Source organism: Aotus nancymaae, unplaced genomic scaffold, assembly GCF_030222135.1.
Source record: "Aotus nancymaae isolate 86718 unplaced genomic scaffold, 86718_ANA_hifiasm-v0.15.2.pri h1tg000072l, whole genome shotgun sequence".
In the NCBI taxonomy this organism is placed as follows: Eukaryota; Metazoa; Chordata; class Mammalia; order Primates; family Aotidae; genus Aotus; species Aotus nancymaae.
Genome location: NW_026988487.1, coordinates 15,199,668 through 15,226,137, shown reverse-complemented (window position 1 = coordinate 15,226,137; position 26,470 = coordinate 15,199,668). Strand labels below are relative to the sequence as shown.

General features: G+C 40.9%; 1 protein-coding gene across 4 annotated transcripts in view; it reads left to right on the top strand.

Annotated features, from left to right (window-relative positions):
- Positions 1-26,470, top strand: part of SSH2 (slingshot protein phosphatase 2) — a 288,187-nt gene that overhangs the window by 222,569 nt on the left and 39,148 nt on the right. For 3 of the 4 annotated variants that reach the window (XM_012449294.2, XM_012449297.2, XM_012449296.2), the window contains 6 exons: positions 3,649-3,770; positions 10,163-10,231; positions 11,015-11,080; positions 16,704-16,898; positions 23,240-23,333; positions 23,478-23,606. In XM_012449294.2, coding sequence (XP_012304717.2) covers positions 3,649-3,770; positions 10,163-10,231; positions 11,015-11,080; positions 16,704-16,898; positions 23,240-23,333; positions 23,478-23,606 — 675 coding nt within the window. The remainder of the gene's footprint in view (positions 1-3,648; positions 3,771-10,162; positions 10,232-11,014; positions 11,081-16,703; positions 16,899-23,239; positions 23,334-23,477; positions 23,607-26,470) is intronic. The other variant, XM_012449295.2, reaches the window with a different exon arrangement.

The window sequence follows — 26,470 nt, the reverse complement described above, 5'->3', positions numbered from 1 at the left end:
CAGCCTAGGTAACAGAATAAGACACAAAAACAAAAAAGAAGCTTAAAATTGAATGGATCTGAGATATGCATGTTATTCAAGCTTAAGTCAATGTGAAATGGCTGGGGCCCCTCTCATTAGGTTTGGGATCTTCTGTTACAGTTGGAGTGAGCAAGGGAGAGCCAAACATTTGAAATGCTTTTGATATGGTAAAATAAACTTTTTAAAAAGAGACAACTCGCTGGGCGCAGTAGCTCACGCCTGTAATCCCAGCACTTTGGGAAGCCAAGGCTGGTGGACCACGAGGTCAGGAGTTCAAGACCAGCATGGCCAAGATGGTGAAACCCCATCTCTACTAAAAATACAAAAATTAGTCGGGTGCAGTGGCAGGTACTTGTAATCCCAGCCACTTGGGAGGCTGAGGCAGAATCGCTTGAACCCAGGGTCCGGAAGTTGCAGTGAGCTGAGATCGCACCACTGCACTCCAGCCTAGGCAACAGAGTGAGACTCTGTCTGAAAAAAAAAAAAAAAAGAGAGACAACTAATGTTTGCAATGAATATCACTTACAAAGAAACTCTTGCAGCTCACTTCTAACTTAGTCTGATAGCTTGCATTATAGGTAATATTTATGAAAGTTTTATTTTTCTTTTTATCAGCTTTGACTTCGCTAATCGGTTGCCACTGGTTGGTGTAGGAGCTGTAGATAAATTGTCAGAAACACAGTTCAGTTGTTCTCAGGCCATTTGTATTTGAGCCTTGCCAGAAATTCTTGGAGGCTTGACAGAATAAAAGATCCGCTAACATATTCAGCAAACTTGGGCCAAGGGAGGCCCAAGTATAAATATGTAATAATATGTGAGATCTTGTTTATAAGAAATTCTAGTTTACCTGCACCAGGTTTTCTGGTTAATTAACATGTTGTGTAGAGTTTCTACAAGCAGACAAGGAGTCAGTACTGCCTCCCAGTCAACCACATGTACATTTACTTTTTATCCATTGTTCTATGTGTATAATATCCCACCCTTGATCACAGCCTTCTAGACCTTAGTTAATTTAAATGTTAGTTCTTCTTAATTTTCTCATAAGTGAATTTGGTTTTAAATGCTCAGTTACTTCATGGAACATGAAGTCAGAAGTACAGCTCTCTGTTCTATGCATTTGGCATCAGAATGGTAAACATTACATTCTTGTTATATCCATTCCTATTAGAAACAAGATTTAATGTAGCCACTTCTGCCAGTTGTGCTTCTCTAGCTTTTCCTAGGAGTATCAGAGTAGAAACAAAAATATAGCCACCTCTGCCTTGCTAAATGGTTCATTTGAGCCGTGTAACTATCCCTCTTTTTCTCTTGGCCTGGTCATTTTGGAATAGTTACAGAGTTAAGGGGAAGAAGACTCCAAGAACAGCAGCACTGAAAAAAAAATTCCAAATAGAAATTTCTGACAAATATGAGCCAGTTAATGGATTAGAATTCTGTTTTTCGAAGGAATAGGGGTTATTTTATACAGAAGAATTTGCCTCTAGATCACATTTTCCTGGTTTCAAAGAGCTATCATTTTGCTAGGTGCAGTGACTCACACCTGTAATCCCAGCACTGGTAGGCCGAGGTGGGCTGATCACCTGAGGTCAGGAGTTCAAAACCAGCCTGGTTGCCTGGCCAACATGGTGAAACCCCATCCCTACTAAAAATACAAAAATTAGCCGGACATGTACCCATAATCCCAGTTACTCAGGAGGCTGAGGCAGGAGAATCACCTGAACCCAGGAAATGGAGGTTGCAGTGAGCTGAGGTCACACCATTTCACTCCAGCCTGGGTGACAGAGTGAGACCCTTTCTCAAACAAAAAGGTCAGGTGCCGTGGCTCCCGCCTTAATCCTAGCACCTTGGGAGGCCGAGGCAGGTGGGTTGCCTGAGCTGAGGAGTTTGAGACCAGCCTGGGCAACACAATGAAACCCTGTCTTTACTACAATACAAAAAAAAAAAAAAAAAATTAGCCAGGTGTGGCAGCATGCACCTGTAGTCCCAGCTACTTGGGAGGCTAAGGCAGGAAAATTGCTTGAACCCAGGAGGCAGAGGTTGTATGATAGAGCAAGACTCCATCTCTTTAAAAAAAAAAAAAATCTGTCATTTAAAAACTATTATTATTAACAAATGAAAGAAGCGTAGACTAGACTGTATACCCAAGGAGGGTATAAATCATGTCTCTGTCTTCCACCACTGAATCCTCAGCACTTGGCATCGTTATTATATATATAATATATGTGTAGTAAATATTTGAATGTATCGCCTGAAGTTGTTTTATTTTTAAGGCTTATAAGGTATCTTTTTGAACTTATTAAGGAAATTTCCAAACATATCAAAGTAGAAAATACATCCTCATAAACTCATTACTTAGCTTTTTTTTTTTTTTTGAGCCGGAGTTTTGCTCTGTCATCCAGGCTGAAGCGCAGTGGCACAATGTCAACTCACTGTGTAACCTCTGCCTCCTGGGTTCTAGTGATTGTCCTGCCTCAGCTTCCTGAGTAGCTGGGATTACAGGCGTGTGCCACCACACCCAGCTAATTTTTTTTGTATTTTTAGTAGAGACAGTGTTTCACCATGTTGACCAGGTTGGTCTCGAACTCCTGACCTCAGGTGATCTGCCCACCTTAGCCTCCCAAAGTGCTGGGATTACGGGCATGAGCCACCGTGCCTGGCCATTACTCAACTTTAATAACCATCAACCTGGCCGGGCGTGGTGGCTCATGCCTGTAATCCAAGCACTTTGGAGGCCAAGACGGGCAGATCACCTGAGGTTGGGAGTTCAAGACCAGCCTGACCAATATGGTGAAACCCTGTCTTTAAAAAGAAAAAAAAATAAATAAATAACCATCAACCTTTTGCCTGACTTCTTTAATCTATCCCCTCTCCTTTTTAAATGCTTTTGTTGGAACATTTTAAAGTAAAACTCAGAAACCATGTTATTTCACTCCAGGTACTTAAGAAAAAGGCACAGTAACCACAATGTCATTATTACACTAACAGTAAATACTTAATTTCATCTAAGATCCTGTCCATATTCAAATTTTCTGAGTGTTCTTTTAAAATTTAATTAACCAATAAATTAAAACTTTTGACAAAAAAATGAGAAGTTTCTGAAAATGAAACCTCCTTTAACTATTGAAACAAAAAATCTCGTGGTATATTAACGTGCAGGAATTCAGTATAGCAAAGTCAATACTCCCCTTAGAAGATGCTAATAGTTTATTTCATATTATAATTGTTTGTGGGAATTGCATCTCTGAGACCAATGCTCACATTCATATACCTCACACATCCCTCTTCAGTCTTTAGTACACACTGTGGTAATTATTATAAATTACACTAATAGCAAACATCTTATTCAACATTTACTGTGTGCCAAGCACTGTGCTTTACGTGTACTATTTTATAAGATTCTTAAAACAACCTGACAAATAGGTATTATTATACCTACCTCCAATTAATTTAGTAACTTAACAAAGGTTTTATAGCTAGTGTACAAGCTGAGATTTAAATTTATGTCTCTTAACTACTGGCTGTGCTGCCTTCCTGAGTATGCTTTAAGATGCTGATGAAAAAGGGTTGAAATGATCTGAAATTAATGTTCTAAATTTCATAATTTTTCTGTTGTCTGCTAACTTACAGGCTGTAAGACTGGAAAGTACTTACCAAAATCGAACACGCTATATGGTAGTGGTTTCAACTAATGGTAGACAAGACACTGAAGAAAGCATCGTCCTAGGAATGGATTTCTCCTCTAATGACAGGTATGGTGGTAACATTTCAAAATATGAAAACTGCTTTTTTTAAGTAATCTATTCCAGTTGCTTTTTTTTTTTTTTTTTTTGAGATGGAGTGTCACTCTTTTGCACAGGCTGGAGTGCAGTGGCACAATCTCGGCTCACTGCAACTTCCACCTCCCGGGTTCAAGTGACTTTCCTGCCTCAGCCTCTGGAGTAGCTGGGATTACATGTGTGCACCATTATGCCTGGCTAATTTTTGTATTTTTAGTAGAGATGGGGTTTTGCCATGTTGACCAGTTTCAAACTCCTTACCTCAAGTGATCTGCCCGCCTCGGCCTCCCAAAGTGCTAGGATTACAGGCATGAGCCACCATGCCCGGCCCCACTTGCCTTTTATCACAAAAATGTCTTGTGCAGTTCTGCTGTTAAAGTTCAAGACATAAAACGAGAGAACATAAGTAGCTTAGCCACAGTCTTAAGAGACAAGAATGTTTAGTGAATGTCTTTGGTTGTGCGTTTACCATTATTCCATACCTTTGTCTCATCTTTAGATAGTCATGATATAAAGCAAGTGGTTTCAAAGTTACATTTCCAGGTAAAAAAAAAAGCTGATTTTTCTTGGCAGTCTGTTCTATGTTTGTTTTCTTTTTTTATTTCTTTTTTTTTTTTTTTTTTTTTTGAGACGGAGTTTCGCTCTTGTTACCCAGGCTGGAGTGCAATGGCACGATCTCGGCTCACCGCAACCTCTGCCTCCTGGGTTCAGGCAATTCTCCTGCCTCAGCCTCCTGAGTAGCTGGGATTACAGGCACGTGCCACCGTGCCCAGCTAATATTTTGTATTTTTAGTAGAGACGGGGTTTCACCATGTTGACCAGGATGGTCTTGATCTCTTGACCTCGTGATCCACCCGCCTCAGCCTCCCAAAGTGCTGGGATTACAGGCGTGAGCCACCGCGCCAGGCCCTCTTTTTTTTTTTTGAGACAAAGTCTCACTCTATTGCCCAGGCTGAAGTGCGCTGGTGCAGTCACAGCTCACTACAGCCTCAAATTCCTCCTGGGTTCTAGGGATCCTTCCACCTCATCCTCCTAACCTAAGTAGCTAGAAATACAGGCATGCACCACCATGCCCAGCTGTCTGGTCTCCTTTTGTTTTTCTCCTAATTTTTCTAGAGATGAGATTTCCTTATGTTGGCCAGGCTGGTGTTGAATTCCTGGACTTCGGCGATCCTCCTGCTTTGGCTTCCCAAGGTGCTGGGATTACAGGCATGAGCCTTGCACCTGGCCTACCCTGTTGTAATCAGTAATGATTCACTTTGGTGATTCTAGGGCACCAGTGGTCCCAGATTCAAAGAGATCCCACTTAAACCACAATCTGTTTTATTTTTCCATGTCCTTAAACCTTACTTTTACCACATGTTATGCCTCCTTTTTCCTTCTATTGAGTTAAAAAGGATAGGGGAGGTGGGACGGTACAGGATGGCTCCTTAAACTCAAAGCAGAACCTTTTCTTATTATGTACCTTTGACTTTAGCTGTACTTTACATTCTATGATTAAAGATAATACGCAACACCTGGCTTTTTAGGTGTGTCCTTAAGGTTTGTTGCTTTCCTTTTGTATTTTCCCCACTTTTTCTGGAGAAACGTTTGGAAGACTGTGGAATGTGGCTGCTAAGCAGATCTTTACACTCTGGATAATAAGCCTCAGGAAATCCTGCCAGATGTCTGAAAGCATTGACTTCCTGTTTCAGGACAAGAATGGAACTATGGAGTAGCTAGGGGTGTGACCCAGGCCTAGGGGAATTTAGTCACAAAGAGAGGAGAGGACCCTGGGAATGATTGTAATTGTCCTGATGTTGAGAGAGAAAAATCACATTGTCACTAGGAAGTTTCCCGAACCAGTGTTTACCTCATTCCTATATAGAAGTCAACCTGAAAATGACTTGGGGGTTAACAGGGATCACAAATCCAAAGTTATTAGCTTGTATACCACTTACAGTATTCAGTTGTAGGCTCTGAATTTACACAGGCTTATAAACCACATTTAGGAAGCTTTCTCCTGGATGGTTTTAACTTCTGATGTTACCTAAGCATCAGAGCTTTCAGTAAGTATTTTCCTATAACAGCACCTACCTTGTTTACATTCATTAGGATTTTAGGACCTTTAATTTAGGTTTTTAATCTCTCTAGATCTGTATTGTCCAGTATAGTAGCCACTAATCATATGTGCCCTTTCCTTCCTTCCTCTTCTCTTCTATTCTTTTTTTCTCTTCTTTTCTTTTTTTTCCCCTGCTTTTTGTGGAGAACAGGGTCTCTCTGTGTTGCCCAGGCTGATCTCAACTCCTGGGCTCCTGCCTCTGCCTTCCTGAGTGCTGCGATTATAGGCATGAGCCACCGCACACAGTATGCATGTGTCTTTTTGAATAGGTTAAAATTAAATGAAATTTCAATTCCTCAATTCTGACTAGTCACATTTCAAGTATTCAGTAACCTTATGTGCTAGTGGCTATCGTATTAGACAGTACATGTATAGAACATTTTCCCTTCTTGCCGAAAGTTCAGTTGGACAGCGCTGTCTAGCTCCTATTTCCTTTGTTCAGTTCTCCCTGACCCCCTCCCTTGAAAACCTATAGAACAGGAACAGGAACCTTATGAAGCTTCAGTTGAGTCCTCCCCTAAAGACAGAAGACAATAACTGCAGATTCTCCTGACCCAGAATATGAGCAAGCACATGTCTAATCTTATCTCTTTCACTTTGTCCTGAACTTTACCAGAAAGAATGCATATTAATAAAGATACCCAGTAGTTTATACTCAGTAAACTACATCTGTCTTTTGCAGTGGTTTTGTCTGAATCATATGTGACCAGTGTCACTAGCCAAAGGAAATTTTAGTTTATAGAAGACAAAATAAGTCATGAAAAGCTGGAAACTAGTTTTCATTCTGTATGGTAAACTTGCTATTGTGAAATTCCCATACATCCTCTACTTTAATGAGTTCCTTGGACGGTTAGAAGTCTCAGGTACTCAGGTAATCTAAAATCATTTCTGTCTCAGTTGTCAGTGAAGGAATTTGAATTTGTTATCATTTCATGTCTGAGACTGTAAAATATTAATGCTTAAATGGTATTAAGCCAAAGTGGAGCCCAGATTATGACAAGTACAACTAGTTCTTAATAATGCATTGCAGCCAATTCATTTAGCCTATTTGTAAGTTTTTTGAGTATTATAAGTAATAAATCTTTTTAAAATGCAGCAAAGTCTTGATTTCTAAAATGTAACATATTTTGTTATCATAGAGCTTCATGGTTTTGTTTGGTTTTTAAATTTCTTTTTGTATCCCCAACACCTTGAAATGTCTGGTACATAGTAGGCACTAAATAAATTTTTATTGAATGAGTTGAATATTTACTAAAATAAGTAGTTATACTTTAAAGGAAAAAAATCTTGAGAGACTCAGGTAACCTAGATAAAAATACAAAGTATGCCTTAATCAGCCCTTTCCTTCCTGTTGTGTGAAAAAGCTACTTCTTAATGTGAGAAAGCATTCTGGCCTGAATACAAGCCAAAAATGTAATGTTAGTTTCTGTATATCGATGTCACTTGTCCAAAAGTTAACCAAAATCTGGTCACAAGCTTATAGATCATATTCTTTTGAAGCTTTCTTTTTATATAGTTAATTTCTAGATTTGTCACTGGACTACCAACCCATCATATTTATACTCCAAATTATACTTGTTGCTAAGAACCTGGCTAAGCACTCACTAAATACAAAAAAAAAGCTATCATAAAACTATCCCCACTTCATCTTCAGAAAAAATGTTTTGTGTGCCCATCTCATCTACTCAACAAAACTTGTGGTAGAGCTGTCTTACTTGCTTCTGGAGTCTGGCATGGTAGTTGTGCTTCTGTTGTTCAGGTCCAGGTTCCAATGTGGATAAGCTGTTTCGGTCTTGATTTGAATCTCCTGAGCTCTGGAATCACTAGTAAGGTGTTAAGTAGCACAGGCCAGCAAGTGTAGTGGAAAGCCCAACTAAGGGCTGGCCTCCTTTAGCCCTGCAGTAACTCTTAACAGTTAAAAGTTTGGTATTCCTCATGCTATTTTTAAAACATTTAAATAATGCTTTAAAAACAATCACTTAAATAATGCTTTAAAAACAATCACTTTCAGCTGGGCACGGTGGCTCACGCCTGTAATCCCAGCACTTTGGGAGGCCAAGGCGGGTGGATCACGAGGTCAAGAGATTGAGACCATCCTGGTCAACATGGTGAAACCCCGTCTCCACTAAAAATACAAAAAATTAGCTGGGTATGGTGGTGCGTGCCTGTAATCCCAGCTACTCAGGAGGCTGAGGCAGGAGAATTGCCTGAACCTAGGAGGCGGAGGTTGCGGTGAGCCGAGATCGCGCCATTGCACTCCAGCCTGGGTAACAAGAGTGAAACTCCGTCTCAAAAAAAAAAAAAAATCACTTTCAGATGTATTTGGAACACCCATTACAGATTCATATTCATATTTATGTTATGTCTTTACACCTATACCTGTGAGAATAGGTTTTGTTATTCACAGTTTAAGATGAAGAAATTAAGTCTGAGAGAGGTTAAATAATTTTTTAAAAGAAGTTGTAATACTGAAGGAAATCAATCCCAGATCTTTTGTTCAATGACTATTACATTTTAGGCGCTTAGGCAGTATTATACACTTTTTAAAAATGTAATCTTCAAAACAGTACAATGAAGAAGATATTTTTATCCTAGTTTTACAAATGAAGAAATTAAGGCATAAAACAATTAAGTAATTCATCTGTTTATACAATTAGTGCCAGAAACAGAGCCCATCCTCTTAACCATACTGTGCTTTTCCACCTCCCATGTGCCAGATTCTTTCTACTACACCATGCTGCCTCTCTAGATAGATTGGCTTGGAGTATCATAGAAGCCTTTCGGAGGCTAGCCAGAGGGGAAAAGCAAGTTACAGCAGCCTTAAGGAGAGACAATGGCAGTGATCTGGAGTAGGTTACTGTTTCCCAGCGAAGAGGTGTGATAGAGCATGCAATCAGGGGTCCATGGCTTTCTGTACCAACCTCTTCCATTAACTTAAAGTCCTTCCTGGGCTATTGTGTGATTGAAATAGCATTTTAGGCCTGGTGCAGTGGCTCATGCCTGTAATCTCAGCATTTTGGAAGGCTGAGACGGGTGGATCATTTTGAGGCCAGGAGTTCGAGACCAGCCTGGTCAACATGGCAAAACCTCATCGCCACTAAAAATACAAAAATTAGCGAGGCATGGTGGTGCATGCCTATAATCCCAGCGAGAGGCCGAGGCAGGAGAATCACTTGAATCCAGGAGGCAGAGGTTACAGTGAACTGAGATTGTACCACGGCCCTCCAGCCTGGGTGACAGAGGGAGACTCTGTCTCAAAAAAAAAGAAAGAAATAGTATTTTTAAATACCATACTAGGGCTACCCTGGTGGTTGTTGACATTTCTGTTAACTCTGTGTTTCAGCAGTGCTAGCTCAGTACACAGTCACAAAGCAGTGTTTCATTGATTTAAGTTGTGTTGTGTCTGTTTTGTTTGTCTTGATCACAAGCTATTAACAATTACTTCTTTATATTTTTAATTCCCTTTCCCTTTTAGTCTATTGAATGTGTTCTGGTGTTCATTAAATCTATGTAAATCTGAGAATTAGAGGCAAATCACACAACCCAAGGTCTCCAGCAACCAGCAATAGTTATTGGCATTAAAAATAATCCTTGGGGCTGGACATCCTGGCTCACGCCTATAATCCCAACACTTTAGGAAGCTGAGGTGGGTGGATCACTTGAGATAAGGAGTTCAAGACTAGCCTGGCCAACATGTGAAACCCCATCTCTACTAAAAGTACAAAAAAATTAGCAGGGCATGGTGGCACGCACCTGTAATCCCAGCTACTGGGGAGACTGAGGCAGGGGCATTTCTCAAACCTGGGAGGTAGAGATTTCAGTGAGCCAAGAGTGTGTCACTACACTCCAGCCTGGGCAACAGAGTGAGACTCTATCTCAAAAAAAAAAAAAATTCCTTTAGTTGAGTTGGGCTCTGTACCCTGTGCTAAGATCTGCCAAATGCAAGACAATAGCAATCATCTGCATTTTTTAGATAGTGGCCATCTGCAAGATGACAATGTAGGAAGCTGAGTCAGTAAGTTTTCTTCATTAAATATTTAAGGAACTGACTTACTATCTCTTTAAAAAAAAAAAAAACAGTTCCTGAGTCTTCAGGAGATTAATACATAAGATTAATAGTAATATGATAGAAATTTCTTCACTATAACACATATGCCAGAATTTGGAATTTAAGCGTTTTTCCTTGGTGTTGAAAGAGTTAGTAAACAAAAGACTGCTTCCCAGAGTAACAGGAATAACTTGTGGACTATTTCTTCTCTTGCAGTAGCACTTGTACCATGGGCTTAGTTTTGCCTCTCTGGAGCGACACACTAATTCATTTGGATGGTGATGGGTAAGAGATTTCCTTTTTCATTCTGTTACAGAAAGCCAAGGGGTGAGGTTCCATTTTAGTGCCCATTCATTCAGCTAAAAGGGTGGTCCAGTGTGCCAACTGAACTTTCATGTCAGCAACTCAAAGAGTCCTTTTAAACTTCTGTTTTGTAAAATGAAGTAAAAATACAACTTGCCAGGGTCTCTCACTTCTGTTCTTCTAGGCCAATTGTGGTAGGAATCAAGACAAAGAAGAACTAGTTTGTTGGCTCTTTAATCTGAGCATGTGGGACTGTTGCAATGCTCTCCCAAAGGATGATATGTTCTGTTTCAAATAACCTCTTGCCGCTTCTGCCAGCTGTCAGCCTACAGTATAACCCCTTTCCTGTGCCAGTTCCTTCCAGTGACCCCACCCCCACCTACCTCCTAATGTTTTTAGAATGTGTCCCCGAGAGACCAAGATGTTTGCTCCAGTTTATAAAACCAGGGTCAGGTTTGCTAAGAACCCACAAGACTTCCAAATAGAAATATACAGAACAGTTTGTCCACAGCTACAGCTGGGAAACTGCATTTAATTCCCTAACTCCAATATGGGAATCCATTCATTTTGCCTGGTAGATGAAGTCAGACAATTTGTTGAACCTTTTCGGTCAAGTCTTATGCTCTAGTTAAAACTTCTACATGAAATGCCTGATAATTCCTTCTACTGAGCCAGTTGTTAGCCTGGGAAACATCCTTGAAAACTTACAACTGAAATAACCTACCCTAATTTGTGGATTTTTGTCTTGTTCTCATTTGTCCTTAGTGGGTTCAGCGTATCGACTGATAACAGAGTTCACATCTTCAAACCTGTATCTGTGCAGGCAATGTGGTAAGATGACTTTACTATCTCTACAAAAGTGTTTTAATGTTATTCGAGCAATATGTTGTGAGAAATATTTGAAATGGTACAGTTTGCTATGAAAATGCTGAATGATCTGTTCATGTAACCACCATAGTTAAAGATGACCTAGAAATGCAATATTCAAATTGTTGCAATTAGAAGGCCTTGAGTGTTGGTGAACAAGTGAAATTCAGAGATGATATTCTAGGCTCTGGCAGAGACTTAATGGTTCAGATAAGCCAGTTGAAACTGAGTTTTATTACGGACACATTGACTAAGTTAGTTACTTAGTGGACTTAGAGCCAAGTCTAGAACATCACACTGCTGTGCACTAGCTATTTCTTTTCTTTTTTATTTTTGGAGACGGAGTCTCATAGGCTGGAGTGCAGTGGTGCAATCTCGGCTCACTGCAGCCTTCACCTCCCAGGTTCAGGTGATTCTCCTGCCTCAGCCTTCCAAGTAGCTGAACTACAGGCACGCCACCACGCCCGGCTAATTTTTTTGTATTTTTTAGTAGAGATGGGGTTTTACCACATTGGCCAGGCTGGTCTGGAACTCCTGACCTCGTGATCCACCTGCCTCAGCCTCCCAAATGCTGGGATTACAGGCGTGACCCACCTCACCTGGCCTGCATTAGCTATTTCTTAAGGTAATCAGGGATAGCATTCACAGTTACTTTATAGATAAATTTCCATTTAAACTGCCGGTGGCTATTTTCATAATGCAAATAAAGCCTAGAGAAAACATTATACTTGCTAATAACCATCAGCTGTTATATGGACATTTTGGGGTTATTTACATGGATTATATTTAATCATCATACCAAGCCCCCAAAATAATATTAGCCCCTTATTGTGGATGAGAAAACAGGTTTTGGAGGGGTTACGTAACTGGCCTGAGAGTATGTCTCTCTTTTCTTTTATTCATTTATTTTTGTCATAATCAAGTCTCAGCAGAGTATTTCTTACACTTAGATGGGATAGATGTCTTTCTCTCTCTCATCTCTATCTCCATCTCTCTCTCTCTTTTAAAGAGACAGGGCCTCCCTCTGTCGCCCAGGCTGGAATGCAGTGGTGCAATCATAGCTCATGGCAGCCTCTAACTCCTGGGCTCGAGTGTTCTTTCTACCTCAGCCTCCTAAGCAGCTATGACTATAGGCATGGCTAATTTATTTTATTTTTTTTTAGAGACTGAGGTCTCTCTGTGTTGCCCAGGCTGGTCTTGAACTCCTGGCCTCAGGCAGTCCTCCTGCCTCGGCCTCCCAAAGTGCTGGTATTGCAGATGTGAGCCACTGCACCTGGCCTTTTATTCTTTTATTCTAGATTATCTAGAAAATTATAATTATATAACTAGAGAATGATGTGACTAAGATTCAGTATCCATCCCCCTGTCAGGGATTTGAATTTAACTGAGCCTTAGTCAAAGGAGGTCATAAATGTTTTAAGTTTTCCATGAGAAACTTACCTGCAAAATAAGCCCTAACTCTAAAAATCTGGTCTAAACACATGACCTGAAACTCTGTCCTATCTTAATTACTGCAGGAAATGATAAGATTTAATTGTTCGGTGAGTCTTTGGACTCCACCCACCTCCATCCTATCAATTCTGTTTTTCAAGGGTAGATTATCTCCCTGGAGTTTTTTTCAGGCTCTTTTATTTCTTGTTTTGCTTGCATTCTGTCCATTCCACTCCTCACAGGGACTTCTGCTACAGAACAGGCAGCTGAATAAGAAAATTAAATTCAGATCCCTGACTGGCTAAGTAACAAGTAAAACCAAACAGCAGTAACAACCATAAATGACAGTGTTTTGGGGTATATTTTGGGGAAGCGTACAGAGCAGTCTTAATTCAAGTAATGTTCTTTTTTTTTTTTTTGAGATTAAGTTTTGCTCTGTCACCCAGGCTGGAGTGCAGTGGTGCAATCTCAGCTCACTGCAGCCTCCACCTCCTGAGTTCAAGCAATTCTCCTGCCTCAGCCTCCCAAGTAGCTGGGACTACAGAAGCATGCCACCACACCTGGCTAATTTTTTGTATTTTTAGTAGAGATTGGGTTTCACCATGTTAGCCAGGATGGTCTCAATCTCCTGACCTCGTGATCTGCCCTCCTCAGCCTCCCAAAGTGCTGGGATTACAGGCGTGAGCCAACTGCATCCAGCCAAGCTTTGATGTTCTAAAGCAAGTTTGTCCAACCCATGGTCCATGGGCCATATACAGCCCACGACGGCTTTAAATATGGCCCAACACAAATTCATAAAACTTTCCTAAATTCATATAACTTTCCTAAAATTCTAATCCTAATTCATAAAACTTTCCTAAAATATGAGATTTTTTTGCAATTTATTTTTAAGTCATCATCTATCATTAGTGTATTTTATGTGTAGCCCAAGACAGTTCTTCCAACGTGGCCCAAGGAAGCCAAAAAATTGGACACCCCATCCTAGCTCTGTTAGCTTATTGCAGAATAAACTTTTCTTGATGTACCTTATGGGGAGTAGTGAGTTGAAGTCACAGGGGAAAAAAAATAGATGATGTGTGGATCAAAGCAGCATTTAGACCAGGTGTTTCCTTCACAGGAAGATAGTTACTGCAGCTTCGCACTCCGATGCTGGAGTATCTGAAGTGGCTAAGCCTTGAGTGTATTTTAGAGCAGTTGCACCAGACTCTGGCATATGCTTTTGGAGCATGTGTTTCTTAGATGAAGAAACATGCATTAGGCATTCTGTAAGTTGCACTAAGCTGGCTCTTACCTTTGAATCTGTATAATGAAACTGAAATTCTCAGATTATTCTCTTGAGACTTTGGCTTACTTTAAATAATTGAAAGCATTTCTAAAAGACTCTGCAACTTTGCTTTTAAGGAAAAATGTGTTTTCCTAATAAAAATAGAATTACATGTTTTTCTCTTATTAAATTGGTTTAAATTTGTTTTCTTAATTTACATTGTATAGGGTTGACAGAGATTCAAGGAACAAACACTGTTATGTACTATTGGTAGAAGAATTAACTGGAGCAGCCTTTCTGGAGAGTGATTTGCCATTACGCCTTACCATTTTGCATGATCTTTGACCTAGTAAACTCCACTTCTATGAGTTTACTCTGTTTGTAAATATGGATGTGTACAAAGATTTTAGCTCTAAGAATGTTTGTCAGTGTTCTAATAATAGCAAAAAATGAAAAACAAGCCAGGCACGGTGGCTCACGCCTGTAATCCCAGCCCCTTGGGAGGTCAGATGGGTGGATCACCTGAGGTCAGGAGTTCAAGACCACCCTGATCAAAATGGTGAAACTCCATCTCTACTAAAAATACAAAACTTAACCAGGTGTGGTGGCGGGCACCTGTAATTCCAGCTCCTCGGGAGGCTGAGACAGGAGAATTGCTTGAACCTGGGAGGTGGAGGTTGCAATGAGCTGAGATCGTGCCACTGTACTCCTGGCAACAAAGCTAGACTCCGTTTCAAAAAAGAAAAGAAAAGAAAAAAGAAAGAAAAACAATCTAAATGATTGAAAATTAGGAATTAGTGAATTATGGTATATCTATATTATTAAATATTATGCAGCCATTAAAAATGATCCAGTTGGAGCCAGGCGCAGTGGCTCATGCCTGTAATCCCAGCACTTTGGGAGGCTGAGGCAGGTGGATCACATGGTCAGGGGTTTGAGACTAGCCTGACCAACATGGTAAAACCCCATCTCTACTTAAAAATACAAAAATTAGCCAGGCATGGTGGCACCCATCTGTAATCCCAGCTACTTGGGAGGCTGAGGCAAGAGAATGGCTTGAACCTGGGAGGCAGAGGTTGTGGTGAGCCGAGAGAGCACCATTGCACTCCAGCCTGGGTAATGGAGCAAGACTCTATCTCAAAACAAAAAACAAAAACAAAAAAATCCAGTTGGAAATATTTGAGACGGAATGATGTTGATGATAGGCTGTAAAGCAAAAGATCAAGTTATAAGTGGAATGGAGAATATGGTCATATTTTTGTTTATTGTACATCTATGCATAGACAAAAAGACTGGAAAGATGTACACTAAAACCTTAAGAGTGATTATTTCAGGGTGGTAGGATTACAGGATATTTCTGCCTTTTCTCTGAGGTCCCTGATTTTCTATAGTGGGCATGGATCACTTTTGTTATGGGGAAACAAAAAGACTTTTTTGTTTTTGGTACAGAGTCTTGCTCTGTCACCCAGGCTGGAGTGCAATGGCATGATCTCAGCTAACTGCAGCCTCTGTCTCCCAGGTTCAAGCAATTCTCTCGCCTCAGCCTCCCAAGTACCTGGGACTACAGGCATGTGCCACCATGCCCGGCTAATTCTTGTATTTTTAGTACAGACAGGGTTTCACAATGTAGACCAGGCTGATCTCGATCTCCAGACCTCAAGTAATCCACCCCCCTTGGCCTCCCAGAGTGCTGAGATTACAGGCATGAGCCACCGTGCCTGGCCATAAATGTCTTTTTTTCTTAGACATTAGTTTATAGCTAATAAGACATTTCACTCAACAAATACTAATTGAACTTCACCTATGAAGTAGGTATTCTTTTAGTCACTTAGGTAAACAAAATGTAGAAAGATTCTTGCTCTTTTATAACTTCCTAGTATTCTAGCTTAAGCTTTTCCCACATATATAACGAAAAACGTACTTTTCAGCTTGTTTACTCTTCTTGGGCTCCTGAGTTCAGACAGTCAGAAGGTTTAATTAGTCTCAGAATTACCAGAGCTAAGCCAGGTGGGGTGGCTCATGCCTGTAATCCCAGCATTTTCAGAGGCCAAGATGGGCAGATCTCTTGAAGGCTAGGAGTTCGAGACCAGCCTGACTAACATGGCAAAAACCCATCTCTACTAAAAATACAAAAATTAGGCTGGTGTAGTGGCATGTGCCTGTAATCCTAGCTACTACTTGGGAGGCTGAGGCATGAGAATCGCTTGAACCCAGGAGGTGGAGGTTGCAGTGAGCACAGAACATGCCACTGCACTCCAGCCTGGGCAACAGAAGGAGACACTATCTCAACAAAAAAGAATAATCAGATCTGTTCTTAGAAAGTAGCTCATGGATTTAAAGAGACTAGGATACTAAGGCAGCAAGAATAATAACTATTATTAGATCAGTATTTCCTGGACATTAAAGGACATAGGACATGTCCTCAAGGCTTAGGGACATCTATCTATGTGATCTTTGTGAAACCTCTTAAGAATTGCAGAAAATGTATGCTGTAACATCCTGTGCTGAGGAAAACAAATCTTTATATGGTAAATTATTTAGATCTTTAGTTTTCTATTGATACAGCAGTCACTGCATGTTTCCAACTATAGTATAGGATCAGGTACTCCATAGGTACCTGGACCTATTTTTTACTGGTGAGTTGTCAGCTCTCCTTCCCCACCTTCTCCCTATCTTAATGATGCATCATCTCTTTCAGCAAATGTCTTGTTCATTGCTGTGGATAGATAATATAGTATAATCAGAATTGGAGAATCTTGAATTTCAGGGAGTAGATTCTCCAGAGGATAAATTCTATAGAAATTAAAAATTAGAAGAGTTTGGGGTACACAGGTTATTTGGCCTTTGGTACCCCACAGTTCTATGGGGCTCATTTCCCAGCATATCTTTCAGGTCTGCACTACAGAGCTTACACAAGGCTTGTGAAGTCGCCAGAGTGCATAACTATTACCCAGGCAGCCTGTTTCTCACCTGGGTGAGTTATTATGAGAGCCATATCAACTCAGATCAATCCTCAGTCAATGAATGGAATGCTATGCAAGATGTACAGTCCCACCGGCCTGACTCTCCAGCTCTCTTCACCGACATGTAAGTCAGTTTGGTAAGGATTATGGAAGTTTTTCTCCATTATGTCCTGAGGAGTTATAAGAAGGATGTTCCTCCCTAATCTTTTCTCTTGGGGAATTAATCTTACTTAGGAATATTAGTCACTGTCAATAGCATGTATCTGCCACATATAAAGAATCCCATTCTTGCCGGGCATGGTAGCTCACACCTGTAATCCCAACACTTTGGGAGGCCGAGGCGGGCGGATCATTTGAGGTCAGGAGTTTGAGACTAGCTCAGCCAATATGGTGAAACCCCATCTCTACTAAAAATACAAAAATTAGCCGGGCGTGGTGGCAGGCGCCTGTAATCCCAGCTACTCGGGAGGCTGAGGCAAGAGAATCACTTGAACCCGGGAGGCGGAAGTTGCAGTGAGCTGAGATCACACCACTGCACTCCAGCCTGGGTGACAGAGTGAGACTCCATCTCAAAAAGACAAAAAGAGGCCGGGCGCAGTGGCTCACGCCTGTAATCCCAGCACTTTGGGAGGCCGAAGCGGGTGGATCACGAGGTCAAGAGATCGAGACCATCCTGGTCAACATGGTGAAACCCCGTCTCTACTAAAAATACAAAAAATTAGCTGGGCATGGTGGCGCGTGCCTGTAATCCCAGCTACTCAGGAGGCTGAGGCAGGAGAATTGCCTGAACCCAGGAGGCGGAGGTTGCGGTGAGCCGAGATCGCGCCATTGCACTCCAGCCTGGGTAACAAGAGTGAAACTCCGTCTCAAAAAAAAAAAGACCAAAAGAATCCTATGGTTTCTGTTGTCTGCAAAGGCCTGAGAAGCTTCACCCCAGGGTACAATAGAGTCTCCATAGTCAAGAACTGCAATACCATAAAATTTCATTATTCATATTTTACTAATTTGAAATTTGAGTTTAAAGGAATTGGGCTGAAATTTGAGTATGCATTATTTAAAAGAATCAATTTGTAAGCATATCAGTGATATAAAGAAGCTTTCAAAGTAATGTTTGTAATACTTAAGAAAACAAGGTATTTCCAGTCAAGTTAAACGAATGCCTAAGTAGGCCAGTCACGGTGGCTCACACCTATAAATCCAGCACTTTGGGAGGCCGAGGCGGGCAGATCACCTGACGTCAGGAGTTCACAACCAGCCTGACCAACATGAAGAAACCCTGTCTCTACAAAAAATCCAAAATTAGCTGGGCATGGTGGCACATGCCTGTAATCCCAGCTACTTGGGAGGCTGAGGCAAGAGAATCGCTTGAAACCAGAAAGCAGAGGTTGCGGGAAGCGGAAGTTGTGGTGAGCCAAGATCAGGCCATTGCACTCCAGCCTGGTGACAGTGAAACTTTGTCTCAAAAAAAAAGAATGCCTGAGTTGTTAAGCTAATTTTTTTTTAAGAGACAGGATCTCACTCTGTCATTCAGGCTAGAGTGCAATGGCACAGTCATAGCTCACTGCAGCCTCAAACTCCTGGGCTTAAGTGATCCCCTCACTTCAGCCTGCAGAGTACCTAGGACTACAGGCATATGCCACCACAACTGGCTAATTTTTTAATTTTTACTTTTTAAACATGGGGTCTCACTGTTGCCCAGGCTGGTCTTAAACTCCTGGCCTCAATCCTCCTGCCTCAGCCTACCAAAGTGCTGGGATTACAGGTGTGAGCCACTACACCCAGCCTGCTAATTTTTAACTTAAAAAAATTGTTTTTAATATTTTATTGCTCAGATGTCTTATTCTGTTCTACCTTTGCCTTGTTAAGTCCTTGTCAGTATGATTTTATTAAATCTTCCCAGTGTACTATAAGTTAGATAAAGGCCTAAGGTAAAGCTGATGTTTCTTTCGTTTTTAGATCTATGTGTTCAAACTTCTGTGACTATTTTGGAATTTTTTTTTGTTTTTGAGATGGAACCTCACTCTCACTCTGTTGCCCAGGCTGGAGTGCAATAGTGTGATGTCAGCTCACTGTAACATCCGCCTCTCAGGTTCAAGCAATTCTCCTGCCTCAGCCTCCCGAGTAGCTGGGATTACGGGCGTGTGCCACCACGCCCAGCTAATTTTTATATTTTTTAGTAGAGACAGGGTCTCACCATGTTGGCCAGGCTGGTCTCGAACTCCTGACCTCAGGTGATCCACCCACCTCAACCTCCCAAAGTGCTGGAATTGCAGGTGTGAGCCATCGCACCCGGCCGTATTTTAAAATTTTGTTTTATACTTAGTGCCTGCTTTGTAAATTCATCATGATGTTTCTTTTGCTCTAAATTGATCTTTCTGCACTTCCAAGGTATTCTATAGCAGAGAAAGAAGAGTAGCTAGTTACTGTCTGACCTTACAGACAGGATTCTCCTTCAGATTCCTAAAGTTATGCCAAAACAGTTCATGGTTTTTTTTTAACAGAATATTTGATTGTATTTTATTTTTTGAGACCAAGTCTCACTTTGTCACCCAGGTTGGAATGCAGTGGCATAATCTCGGCTCACTACAACCTCCACTCCCCGAGTTCAAGCAATTCTCCCGCTTCAACCTCCCAAGTAGCTAGGACTACAGGCACATGTCACCATGGCCAGCTAATTTTTGTATTTTTAGTAGTGATGGGGTTCACCATGTTTGCCAGACTGGTCTCCGCCTGCCTCAGCCTTCCAAAGTGCTGGGATTATAGGCATGAGCCACTGCTCCTGGCCTAACAAATGTTCTTTCCTGGAAAAGGTGAACTTTCCAAAAATTATATGAAAGCAATAGTCAAAAAAACAGTAGAATATTTTTTTGCACAGGGTGTTATTGCTACCAGGACCTTCTTTTCAGTAGCCTTGGTCTTTACAAGATCTCACAGTAATTGAAAAGATGAAGATTCATGGGAAATGTTACTGGTGATTTCATGCTTTACAGCTGGATGATGGGTTTCAGAGGAATGGCTGTGTCATCTAGCTCAAAAAAAGCACATTCTAAACCAGACTTACATGAGAGAAAGATAACTTTTCTTCCCATTTTTCCAGATTTTATTAGAGACAGCTGGGCACAGTGGCTCACACCTGTAATCTCAGCACTATAGGAGACCATGGTGGGTAAATTACCTAAGGTCAAGAGTTCGAGATTTGCCTGGCCAACATGGTGAAACCCCTTCTCTAATAAAAATACAAAAATTAGCTGGGCATGGTGGCGTGCGCCTATAATCCCAGCTACTCAGGAGGCTCAGGCAGGAGGCAGAGGTTGCACTGACCCAAGAAGATCACACAGATTGTGCCACTGCGCTCCAGCTTGGGCGACAGAGCAAGAATCTGTCTCCAAAAAAACAAAAAAGATTTTATTAGAGAAGATTTTGAAACTGCACAAAAAACAAGAAGAAGAAAGAAATTGCTCATACTCTCTTTATATCCCTAAGCAAAAAACATAAAAGGCAGTCCCTGGCAAATATAAAGGCTTATTAACTGTTACTATGTACAGTATAACCCTTATTTAAGATATATTTTAAGAACATCTGTCTGTTCACAGAAAAAGAATAAGCAGAAGCTGTAGGCCAGAGTATTAATAATAATTATCTCTGGGTAGAGGAATTTTCAGTGGTTTTTATTTACTTTTATTTTTATGTATTTTCCAAATTTTTATCGAATGAAATCAAGAAGGAAAAAGCAGATTTGTGTGTTGTAATGCTTTTTCTATTTCCCCCTCCTCCCTAAGTTGACTAGAAAAGCCTATAAAACAATGCTGAGAATACAAGGATAATGTGTGCCAAAATAGACTTACTCTATTGTGAATAATTTATATTTTGAAATCCAAGGAAAGGAAGAAGGGAATATACATATAGGGGTGATACACATCTGGTGTTATGCCCAGCACTGATTCATACATGTTATTTAGTCCTCATAAGAATATCATGAGACAGGTATTATTGCTCTACTCTTTTTTTTTGAGACAGAGTCTCACTGTTGTCAGCCCGGGATGGAGTGCAATGGCCCCATCTCGGCCCCCTGCAACCTCTGCCTCCCGGGTTCCAGCAGTTCTCCTGACTCAGCCTCCCAAGTAGCTGAGATTACAGGCGCCCACCACCATGCACGGCTAATTTTTGTATTTTTAGTAGAGACAGGGTTTCACCATGTTGGCCAGGCTGGTCTCGAACTCCTGACCTCAGGTGATTCACCTACCTTGGCCTCCCAAAGTGCTGGGATTACAAGTGTGAGCCATTGTGCCCGGCCTGCTCTACTAATTTTATAGAAAAGGAAACAGAGGCTTAGGGAAGAGAAGGAACTTTTTATAAGTCACACCACCAATAGCAGGGCTGGGATTAAAACCTAGGTCTTTCTACTCCCCAGCCACCCTGCCTCAAACACCTGTGAGGGATTGAGGGAAAAATTGCTTAGGAACTAGGGAATCTGACCTATGAACACAAGTACTAAAATTTGTGTTTACCTTTTTTTTTTTTTTTTTTTCTTGAGACAGAGTCTTGCTCTGTTACCCAGGCTGGAGTGCAGTGGTACAATCAGGGTTTACTGTAGCCTGCACCTCCAGGGCTCAAGAATCCTCCCACCTCAGCCTCCCAAGTAGCTGTGGGATTACACCCATGTGCCACTATGCCTGGCTAATTTTTTATTTTTCAGCTAATTTTTTATTTTATTTTTTGTAGATACAGGGTTTTGCCAGTTGCCCAGGCTGGTCTCGAATTCTTGTGCTCAAGCAATCCACCCACCTCGGCCTCCCAAAGTGCTGGGATTACATGCATTAACCACTGCTCCTGGCCCAATATTTATTTTTAATGGAAGACTGAAATTATACATTTATTTTCTATCATTAGCTGTCTAGGAGAAATAAAGCACGAATAAGAATTGTAATCCTAGTTAAGACAGGAATACCTTGGCTAATTGAAGAGAAACAGCTCAGGTATTAGCTGTATTCTATAGGGTTCATGAGAAATTAAGAGCCCAGTGGTGAGAGGCCCCAAGGTTGTGGGGTTAGAGCATCCATCTTTGGAGATTACCAAAGCTATTTTTGCAGCCAGTGATAAGGCTGTAGGCAGCAAGGGCAGGCAGGATGCCTGAAGGCTTAGTCCATTTTCATCTCCAAATAAGGAGGTGCAGAGCCAGATACCTTTCCTGAGTAGGTGGTAGGGGTTGGGGAGGAGATGAAACAAAGTACTCTCTGTCAGCCTCATTCAAATTCTGCATAATCTGAAATAATGCTTTAGAGGAGAAGTATCCAGTTACATTGAACCACTTCCTAATAATTGGAGAGTCTGCTACCTAGTTTGATTTCATATTAAAGTTCCAGGGGTGATTTTATTTTTAAGAGAGTCGGAAGACTAAAGGAAGTGACATAATCCTTCAGGTAGAGCATTAGGCTGGGCTGAGAGTTCTAATTCTCCTGCCCCACTGTGGTTATCAGCAGATCACTTAGCTCTTCAGTTGTTTGTTTCCTCTACCTGTAAAACGAGGATAACTATTTCACAGAGATATTGTGAGAGTTGTCATTAAAAGGAAAGTATTCTGGATGAAGGTACTCTTAAGTCAGCAGTCCCCAACCTTTTTGGCACCAGGGACCAGTTTCCAGAGACAGGGAGCAGTGGAGTGGGGATAGATTCATGATGAAACTGTTTCACCTCAGATCATCAGGTATTAGTTAGATTCTCATAAGGAACATGCAACCTTAATCCCTCGCATGTGCAGTTCACAATAGGGTTTGCGCTCCTGCGAGAATCTAATGCCGCTGATCTGACAGGAGGCTTTTAGGCAGTAATGCTTGCCTGCCCCTCACCTCCTGCTCTGCTGCCCAGCTTCTAACAGGTCACTGACCGGTACCCACTGGGGACCACTGCTCTAAGTAGTTGATCTCTGCAACCCATTTTGGGAGAGGATTTGCCTTATTGAAGAAGGCAGGATCATTCTTTCTTTCCCATTTTCTAGAACCACAACAATGACTTATCAGCATAAGGTGGCATTTTAAACCACAGAAGACTTTAGTTCCATGGTAGATCATACTACTGGTCTACCCAGCTGGGTATTCTACCTCAGTAAGTGATACTCAGGGGTACTTAAAGAGAAAAAGTATGGATATGGTGCTCCATTAAAGTATTACACTCAGTATACCCAAATTATCTTTGCTCCCTCATGATCTATATACATTAATGTATTTAAGGACTTTACATATATATAACCTCTTCAGAGTAATAACTTCTAACATGTTTAAATTCTGTACATTCTGAAAATAAACTAATACACTTTTTAAAATATAATTTTATTTTGCCATGCTTCCACAATATGAATTTGAGGGTAATAGAGGCAAAGTTTGCTAGATTGGAAACCTAATCAAATGGTACATTCATTAACTTAGTCAAATTTCTGCTTAAGAAAAATCATAATTTCTCTCTTCTCAGACCAACCGAACGTGAACGAACAGAAAGGCTAATTAAAACCAAATTAAGGGAGATCATGATGCAGAAGGATTTGGAGAATATTACATCCAAAGAGGTAAGAGACCTTGATTTCTCATTTGTTCCAAGGCTAGCAGTGGGATAACAATGGGTGTTTCTAGCAACCATGCTAGAAACAGTGCATGGTTGAAAGTACAGAGGGACTTTAAGAGATGAGTACAATATGTCATCTTTGTTTCAGATAAGAACAGAGTTGGAAATGCAAATGGTGTGCAACTTGCGGGAATTCAAGGAATTTATAGACAATGAAATGATAGTGATCCTTGGTCAAATGGATAGCCCTACACAGATATTTGAGCACGTGTTTTTGGTAAGTTTTAAGGCCACTTTAAGTGGTGTACTAAAGCTAGCCCATATGGACTCATGGGTAGGAGCAATTGTTAAATTTTATTATACATAAATAAAATGTAACTTACATTAAAGACAAAAGTACTTAAACCAAAACCTCATCAATTATCTTATTGCGTATGTGTGTGTGTATGTATGTGTGTGTCTGTGTCTGTGTGTGTGTCTGTGTCTGTGTCTGTGTATGCGTACGTGTGACGGAGTCTCGCTGTCACCCAGGCTGAAGTGCGGTGGTACAATCTTGGCTCACTGCAACCTCTGCTTCATGAGTTCAAGCAGTTCTCCTGCCTCAGCCTCCAGAGTAGCTGGGACTACAGGTGCACACCACCACACCTGGCTAATTTTTGTATTTTCAGTAGAGATGGGGTTTGCCATCTTGGCCACATTGGTCTTGAACTCCTGACCTCAGGTAATCCACCTGCCTCGCCCTCCCAAAGTGCCGTGATTACAGGTATGAGCCACCATGCCCGGCCCTCATTTTTATTTTCATTTTCATTTTTTTTTTATTTTTGAAACAGGGTCTCTCTCTGTTGCGCATGGTGGAGTATAGTGGCACAATCTCGGCTCAGTGAAGCCTCAACCTCCCAGGCTCAAGTGATCCTCCCTTCTCAGCTTCCTGAGTAGCTGGGACCACAAGTATGTGCCACCCCCAGCTAATTTTTGTATTTTTTGTGGAGATGGGGTTTTACCATGTTACCCAGGCTAGTCTCGAACTCCTGAGCTCAAGCAATCTTCCCACCTCGGCCTTCCCAAAGTGCTGGGATTACAGGCATGAGCCATTGCACCTGGCACCAAATTAGTCTTATATAGATGATCCTTAGTCTTAATAGTCTTATTAGCCTTAATAGGATGATCCTTTAAGGTCACTCTCAAATCTTCAAATGTGTCTAAGGTCTGATATATCTGAGTAGAGCTGGTGGGAGCTACTGTAACTGAGAGACAAGAGACTACTGGACTTTCAAACATATGAAACCTAATAGCTATACTTTGAGTCTCTGCTTCTGTGATTACCAAAAACAAAATTGGTGACTAAAAATTGTTCTTCATGGTTCCTGAACATTTAGTGACCTTGTAATTAGCCCAAGGAGACCTAACAGGTAGATTATGAAAGCTTCGAAAAATCCTAAGAACTATTTTTCTCTCAAATGTTAGAGTTTTAGTTCTTATCTGTACACGTAGTGGGAACAAAGTTAACAAGAATAATTAAAATCAATGGAGGATGCCAAAACCTCGTTTTGTGTCCACTTCCCACACACTTTCACCAAAAATGCTTACAAGGAACTAAATCAGTTGGTTTGATGTTTACTTCCTTTCTCTTCTTGAGGACGTTTATGAACTGTGAAATGATTAGAAACTGGGAAACCAGAAGAAAAGGGGAGTAAATGCACAGGAACTGACTCAACTGGATCCGCCTCACTCTGAATATTCGAGTTTATTTCATGAGGCACTCAGACTATGCCTTTGAAGGCTTGTGCCCTGAAATAACTTGTTGACACTCTAGGATATATGAGTCTAGAATGATTCGTAGTGGTATATTAGCTATGCAATTACTCATGAAAAGCTGTGAACTGGGAGGGGAACTTCTTTTCCATTAAATAACTGACCAATATGTGTTGCCTTTTCTGGTTGTAGATCATACTGCAAAACCGTCATTGGCCTTTCCATTTGCAAGGCACCTGACTTTGTTGTCTCTTACGTGTATTTCCACAAGGATTCAGATATATCCTGCTCTTGTATTATTGGAAAGAATCTTTGTGTTATCTATAGAAAACTTGTGAGTCACTCATTCTATGGGGCCCTCCCAACTGTCTTACTGAGACTAGTTTTTATGAAGGGCAAATACCTGTAGCTAAAAGGAGCTCATGTGACTGAAGCTGCAAACTTGGGAGTCAAGTTTCCCATTGAGCTTGTCTTTTAACATGTAAAAGAATACAGACGTGATGAATATCAAATACAGTTTCTGACTGATCAACCTGTTTTATTTAATGCATGCTTTCCTGTGTCTCTGGTGCCACCCACACAAGAACTACTCCCTCCTCAAGTGGTATATCTTAGGCCATGCAAGCCAATGTTAACAGTATTGTAAACAGAAAAAAAATCTAATTTCCCTAAAATTACATTTCCCTAATCAACTACAAATACATTTGAGCATTTCTGCTAGTAGAGTAATACCATGATTTCATTATTGTCAGGCATAATCTTCTGTCTTGAGTTTTTTTCTTATTAAAAAAATAATTCTGGCCAGGTATGGTAACTCACATCTATAATCCCAGCACTTGTGGGGTGGCCAAATTGGGAGAATCACCTGAGCCTGGGAGTTCAAGGCTGCAGTGAGCCATGATTGTGCCACTGCACTCCACCCTGAGCAACAGAGTGAAACTCTGTCTCAAAATAATAATAATAATAATAATACATGTTCATTTAAAAAAATTTAGAAGATAACAGATTATTATATTTAATCGACTAATAATCACCATCATCTTTTGTTATATAATATTTATATATAATATTGCCTTCCAATTTTTTTTTTTGAGATGGAGTCTCACTCTGTCACCTAGGCTGGAATACAGTGGCACAATCTCAGCTCACTGCAACTTTTGCCTCCTGGGTTCACACAATTCTCCTGAGTAGCTAGGATTACAGGTGCACACCACCTCACCCAACTAATTTTTTGTATTAGTAGAGACGGGGTTTCACTATGTTGGCCAGACTGGAACTTCTGATCTGTCCGCCTTGGCCTCCCAAAGTTCTGGGATTACAGGTGTGAGCCACTGCACCCAGCCCCAATCTTATTTACTTTTATTTGTATATGTTTACTTTTAATATGTA